We start from the raw sequence: 6,854 nt of genomic DNA on the forward strand, positions 1-6,854 counted from the left end.
TTTTTTTTCTATTTGAATATGTTTTCTTTTAAAAAATTCAGACAAAATTAGAGCGTAAAAGTTAATTTTAAATATTTTAAATTTGTACCTACTTCCCCAATATATATCAATTACACGTATATAAAGCCCGTCCCGTTAATTGACTTCTAAAGTAGAACCCGTTTCCACAGTGTGGGGTATGATCTGAGCGTAAAGCAACGCGGATGCGTGCGAACGTATTGCCGGGTTCCTCTGCGTTGCTTGGCTCTCCATCCAGGCAGGGCGTTCTCGGGACACGCCTCAGGCCGCGGGGACTGAGGGCAGCGGGCCCAGGATGCGTGGAGGCGGCCGTCAGCATAGCACCCCCAGAAACCTTCAGTTGCTGCGTAAGCGTGAAATGAAGAGGCAGGTGCCTGCGCTGTGAAAGTAAACTGCCACAAATGATGAACTTGGCTCTAACCTTTCCTTGGGCTCAGCTCCCTCGAGAGCTGCATGCCGATCCGTGCTGCCCGTGCTCTCCCTCCAGGATGCTGGGGACGTCGGGGGGATGGTCAGGGCCACATGCTGTGCCGGGTCCCATCTGTCACCCGCACGGACAGTGAGTGAGGCAGAAGCTAAGGTCATTCAAGTTTTAAGACGAGGCTCAAAGCCCACTTTCTCATTGTATTCCCAAACTTCAAACATTACTTCCAGTGGGGTAACTAAGGGAAATCCCACTTGAAAACCTCACGTGTACAGTCTCCCCTGCCCACTCGGGGTGCAGTGGGGACTTAGAGCTGGGGCCGCAGAGCCCCCACGGAGGAGAGGCCGCGGGTGTGCTCAGGCCCTGGGGTTGGGGGGGAGGAGGTGTGAGGAAGGGGCACTGTGTGTGCCCTGCAGCCCCTGAGCGCACCCCTGAGGCCCCAGCTCCTGCTGCAGCCGCTGCCCCGGTGGCCACGGTCACGCTCCAGAGGTCTTTGGGGCAAATGCATCCACTTCTAAGACGAGAGCAGTGAGGTTGTTGAAAGTGAGTGGAGGGGCTCCCACCAGCACCTCTGCCCCGTGACGGGCCAGTGATGCAAAGACGGAAGCGTTGGGGACTCTGACGAGAGCGGGGAGGGTGTCCACCCTGTCTGTGGGCCTTCGCTCGGGCCAGCCTCACGCCTGTCATCTGCCTTGCTGAGGGCTCTTTCTGGAGACCAGGGGTACAGGTATTTTGATGACTGTAATGTTTTTGAGTTGTTTGGTCTTCAGTGAATATTAAAACCTCACGACTTGGGTGACTGGACATACTTCACATCGTCGTTGCTGTTTCAGAGTATAGAATGTGTCCGATTCAAAATAAGATGTTGTAGTCGGGCACAAGCTAAGGGGCCTGTTTGCAAATGGCACCCTCGTTGGCGCCCATGGTAAGGACGGGCTGGTTTAGCCTGTGTTGCGTTGGTGCCTCATGGACGTCTCTGCTCATTCTCTCCCAGACCAGGTTTACTATACCTCCACCAACGCTCGGGGTGGCCCCCGTGCCCTGTAGACCAGCTGGCATCGAAGGAGCTCCAGCGCTGAAAGCTGTCCACCACGTGTCTTCCCCGGCCGTCCCATCTGCGCCGCCCAACGCGCTTTCCAGCCCTCACCTGTATCACAAGGTATGAGTCCTGTCTGCCCGGGTCCTGGGTTCCCACCAAACAGGTTTGTGATAGCCCGGTGCTTAATGCTTTCTCCACCAGAGAGGGAATTCCACAGAGATTCTTTTTTTTGTTTTCTTCTCTGATCATTCAGCTTCATGTTTGCTTTCCCTTGTAACAAACAAAACTTTACAAGTGTTAAGAAATTATTTTAAAATTTCATATAGTTTAATTCATCATGCATCTCTTTTTTCTATTGAATTTGTTAGCATAAAAATTACGTTTGAAGCGAAGAATATTTTGATTTCCCATTTTTCTGTTAATTTACACACTAAAAGAACTTTGGTTTTCAAGAAGCAGATGATGAAACCAGGAACGATCACGCCGTGAGCAGTGTTGTCTTCCCACAGTTTCCCTCCCTCCCTGTTCTTTGCCGTGGGTGCCCTGGGCAGAGGGCCTGGCAGGGCCTGCGTGCGATTGGTTTTCTAGTGACCGGGGTGGGGTGGTCCCTGTGAATGCATTTGTCCATTGCCCTGTGGCTGCTCTAAGTCCAGATCCCACACATTAGAAACTTGGTATCAGGAAGACAGGTCGTTGTTAAGGTGCCAGGATGTTGGAAAGAGCCATGACCGTGTCCAGGCATGGGGGTCGGGGTGCGAGGCCCGAAGGCCAACGCGCCCAGGCTGACGGCGCTTGTCCACCTCCGCGCTGGTCAGCGCTCTCTGTTGCTTGTCTAATCACATTTGCCAGTAAGTTTTGATCCCTGAGGGTTGGCTCTTTGGACCTATGTCACTGAGTCCTGCTGATCTTTTTCATTTAGAGTTAAGTAATAGAACGTTCCTTCCTGGATTTATCCATCCTGTCGCTACCTGGCTTGCTACGCTGATCTGTTAGAAATACTCAGGATGAAATTACAACTTTGCAGAGGGCAAAAGTGCTCTTCCTTAATAATAGCATTTTGGCTTTCCTTCGTAACCCCCTTCTGCTGGTTTTGCTCTGAAACCTTCCTGAGACCAGCCATGTCTTCCCTGGTCTGCTGTGCGTGGGGCTTGGCGGCCTGGGAGCAGCCTGCACACACCCCACTGACATGGAACCCACTCGTGTGTTTCCAGAATGTCACGGTCGAAGTCTGGGGGAGAAAGTGAGAGGGACCCTCTTATCTCTGTGGACACGTAGAAGCAGCTAGAAGTGAGGTTCCAGACGTATTTGGATATGAACACGTGTGGTTTGAAACAGGCCCACAGTTCTCGTGTTGCCAGAGCTCTGGGGTAGGGGTGGTTCTCCGTGTCTGGAGGTAGCAACAGGAGTCCCTGTGAGGCGTGAGCGGAGGCTCGCTGTCAGTCCCGTCGCGTCTGGGGTCACGTGCACACGCGCAGCGGGCCACCGTGCGCAGCCTGCAGCCCTGCCCGCGGGCCCGCCACCCTTCAGACCCCCCAGCGGGGTCGTGTCTCCTTCTCGCTCAGGCTCCCAGCCCACGGAGGCGGCGGGTCTCCACGTGGGCCCTGTCCAGGATGGCCTCCAACCCTGTGTCCCTCTTGGTCCCCTCAGCAGCACAGCGGCATGAAACTGTCCATGAAGGGCTCCCACAGCCACGGCCAAGGCGGCAGCTACAGTGCGGTGGGCAGCGGAGGGGTGCGGCCTCCCGTGGGCAACCGGGGGCACCACCAGTATAACCGCGCCGGCTGGAGGAGGAGAAAACACACACACACGAGGGACAGCCTGCCCGTCAGTCTCAGCAGATAATACTCCTGGTGGCGCCACCCGGCCCACACCTCCCAGACTGGAGCCGGGTGGCCTCGGCGCCCCCGGGACCTGAGACCAGCACCCAGCACGCCAGCCGGGCCCCCGGCGCCCTCGGCTGCTCGCTCTGCATGTTCCTTGTGCGGTGGCCACGTCCGTCATGAAGAACGGCTCCCGTGCTCGTCTGTGGAGCCTCACTGGACGTGGACGCTGCCTTCTGCCTTCCCAGGAGTCTCCCTTCAGTGCTGGACCAGGAGCTGCGGGGACGGGACGGGGCCTTGGCCTTTCTCAGTACCGTGTCTGTCCTTTGCGTTGGTACTTCATTCCACGTTGTCAGAGCAACGGAGATCGAACCCCGTTATTTGTTGGGAGGTCATCCTTGTTTTACTGCCCTCACATTTTGTTTCAAATTTCAGAACTGTTTTTCTATGTAAATATTGGAAATTTATGATTTGTGCAATAACTCAGATATTTTTTATTTAATTTCATATTTTCACATAAGTTATATTTAAGGGAGAAGGGAATTTTTTTAAACGAGCTTAGATCCTTTCCCGAGTTGCATTTTCTAAGTTGGGTTCATCCTGTCGGCTGGTTGTCTGATGAGCGTTGTTACGAACACTGCGAACGAGGGGCTTGGGGTTTATTTTTATGTTCCTTCTTTTGGTCAGACGTGAGGCCTCTCAGTTCGTGGTGAAGGAGCTGAGTCTCCCCCTCACTCGCCCCCCCAGCGGGTTTCCGAAGGGGTTTGGCTCCGAAGCCTTCTGACCAGCTGCCCGCCGGCTCTGCCGTCCGGCCTGTCTGTTGTCTTGCTCTGACCGTGGAGTTTTAATGTTTTGGGTTTGGTTCTTTTAAACTAGACAACAGACCCAGCATTTAGAGTGCCAGAGTGTATAACTTTCTATGGGGAGGAAAGGTTGTCACATGATGAAATCTTAAGCAAATGTGAACTTTGAAACGCCTCAGTTTTAGTAACATAGCCTGTAAATGATGGGTCTGGTGAACAGCGTCACGGACAATGGTACCCAGTTTTAGGAATGTGGAGAAAGGAATTATGTTGATTCCATTGTGGAATCTGTAGCAGTATGCATTCGTTCTGTTAAGAGCAAATATAGGAGAAGCACTTGAGCTGCTCAGTGCGCTGTGGAGGGGTTTTTAACACATCACAGGAGAGCACAGCCCAGTGTCGGGCCCCGGAGCGGCTGGCGCCCGGCTTGAGAAGCATACAGGTATACTATGCAAGTGTATTCTGCCATGACAGCCACTGTCTTTGTTACCCATTTTTGAACACTAATATACCCATCCTGCCTCACCCTGAGTTTTTGGAGCACCACAGGTGTCCTGGGAGTTAGGTGCCTCTTCTAGGTCATCCGACTCCCATTTTTAAAATGGGAGTCCTGGCCCTGCTGACGCTACAGGTGGGATGGTCTTTGAAGTCCACTAGCAGAGAAGGTTGGGACGAGAAGCTTACTGCCGTGACCCCAGTGACATGCAGAAGCGGGGCGTCCTCAAGTGGGGTCTGAGTGTGGAGAGCTTCACTGCATCTGCGGGCCCCCTGGAAGCAGGACTGGCCCCCGTGCGTTGAGAGTGGCCAGCCGCGCCTGCAGGGCTCCCTGGGAGGCTCCCAGAGCCGAGCAGCACACTTTGTCTGCAGTTCTTGATGATCAGAGGTTATCAAAAGTATTTAAAGATATTTAAATCATGAACCTATTGATAAAGAAATATTTATAAAAACTGATCCGTAGGCCTGTACTAATCTCTACGCGTTAGCAATATTGACTGTAACCCTCCTCCAAGGAAACGCTGCGGGGGACCGCGGGGTACCGTGGGAGCGCCCTCGGGTGTGCCTCGGGACCCTCAGTCCCTGACCCGGGCGCCAGGCTCCAGCCCCGTCACGGTGAACCAATGAATTGGCCCGGCTGCCTGTGGCCACACGCCGCGGGCCTGACAACAGGATATCATGTTTCGATTTTTTGTGTGTGTGGACAACAATGTGGAAGCTAAAATTGACATATTTTTATGTAAAGTTTTTCTATTCTTTGATTTTTAATAAACTTTGGAAACCAGGAGGTGTCGTGTTTGAGTGTGTCTTTCCTTGCGGGGTTTATGTTATGTTATGGCTCCTGCAGCTTATGTTCTTGACCTCTCTAAGTTCGGAGGGTGGGCCATCGTGTTACCACTGGTTCGGTGAACTCAGAACCTGGTGAGGTTGCAGGCTGAGCGCAGGAGAACCAGACCCGCCACAGGCTAGGCTGGCAGGGTGCGCCAAAGCCACTTAAATGCTGCTCTTTGTGCGCGGTGTGACACCGTACTGACTTCCCGACCACTCCTCTGTTTCTTCCACGGCTCTCTGAGGTCAACGTTATTATCACTTCAAAATAACGCATTTTAAACCACCGAACATCACGGTGCGGCTTAATGTAGCTGATGATTAGGATTTATAAGGAAACGTATAACATTTCTTACCAGCGAGTGACTGAGCCGCTTGTCCCGGGCTGCGAGGCCCGCGAGTGGGGTGCTCCGGGACCTGGTTGGTAGAGCCTGGCGTGCCGTAAGGCTGGTGTCACGGGTCCAGTGCTCCTTCGGGTCCTTCCACCTTCCGAGGGTGCCCTGGGCAGGTGCTGTCTGGAGATGCCAGGCCTGCTCCTCAGGCACCCACGTTCCAGTGAGGTCGCAGGAGACCTCCGAGAGCAGCCGACGCCACGTGGCCTCAGCAGGGCAGGATGCCGTGGCTGGAGGTGAAGAGTGACGGGTGTGTTTTTCTTAACAGGACCGCCTGGGGCGGCCTGGAGCCCAGGGCCTGAGTGGCGCCAGGGAGCTGGGTGCATCAGGGGCACAGCAGGAGGCCTGATGGCCGAGGCGGGGTGCAGGAGCTAGATAGGAGGGCGGTGGGCTGGGCGAGCTCCTGGAGGCTGCGAGGGGAGGTGGGAGGCTCTCCGTGCCACTGGCCACCTCTGGAGGATGGTGCTGGGATGGTCTAGGCGAGAGAGGACGGCTGCTCGGGGCACTGGACGGGCTGCAGTGCGGGTTTAGGATCCGGGGTCGGCCTGGAGGTGGAGCTGGTAAGGCCGCCTGGTGGACGGGGTGATGGGCGGGGGGCGGGGGTCGCCCTTGGCCGCCTCGGGGTTTCTGCCCACAGCTCTCCGCAGGAGCTTGGATGGTGTGACCGCAGATACTTGAGGCCTCCCCGAGGAGCAGGGGCTGAACAGGCCAGTTGCACCGGGAGCCTGGAACCCGGGGGCGTGGAGACTGCGGTTACCTGAAGTGTAAGCAGGGCCTCGGGGAGCTCAGAGGGGAGGCGGTACCTGTGCTGTCCCGGCGGGGCCCTGCGTCCTCCCGGGACTTGGCGAGCCAGCGTCGGCTGTCGTGAGGGTCCCACTGCAGCTCGGCCTCAGTGTGACCCTCTGCCCGTCCAGCACGTCGTCTCAGGGCCCATCAGCGCTGACTCCCAGGCTTCCAGATAAACCCCTCGCGGCCACGTCTCCAGGACTTCCCTTTTCATTTATTTATTTGTTTGTTTGTTTGTTTGAGATTCGT

At 55.2% G+C, this 6,854-nt stretch overlaps 1 protein-coding gene across 1 annotated transcript in view; it reads left to right on the forward strand.

Moving 5' to 3' along the window:
* The window catches only part of TENT4A (terminal nucleotidyltransferase 4A), a gene marked incomplete at its 5' end in the record, with an annotated part of 44,466 nt that extends 39,080 nt beyond the window's left edge, over nt 1-5,386 (forward strand). The window contains 2 exons of the mRNA XM_027125375.1: nt 1,437-1,601; nt 3,129-5,386. Coding sequence (XP_026981176.1) covers nt 1,437-1,601; nt 3,129-3,323 — 360 coding nt within the window. The remainder of the gene's footprint in view (nt 1-1,436; nt 1,602-3,128) is intronic.
* Nucleotides 5,387-6,854: the final 1,468 nt, after the last annotated feature.

This window comes from Aethalodelphis obliquidens, unplaced genomic scaffold (genome assembly GCF_003676395.1).
Source record: "Aethalodelphis obliquidens isolate GAN/ISIS:26980383/991018 unplaced genomic scaffold, ASM367639v1 scaffold29, whole genome shotgun sequence".
Lineage (NCBI taxonomy): Eukaryota > Metazoa > Chordata > Mammalia > Artiodactyla > Delphinidae > Aethalodelphis > Aethalodelphis obliquidens.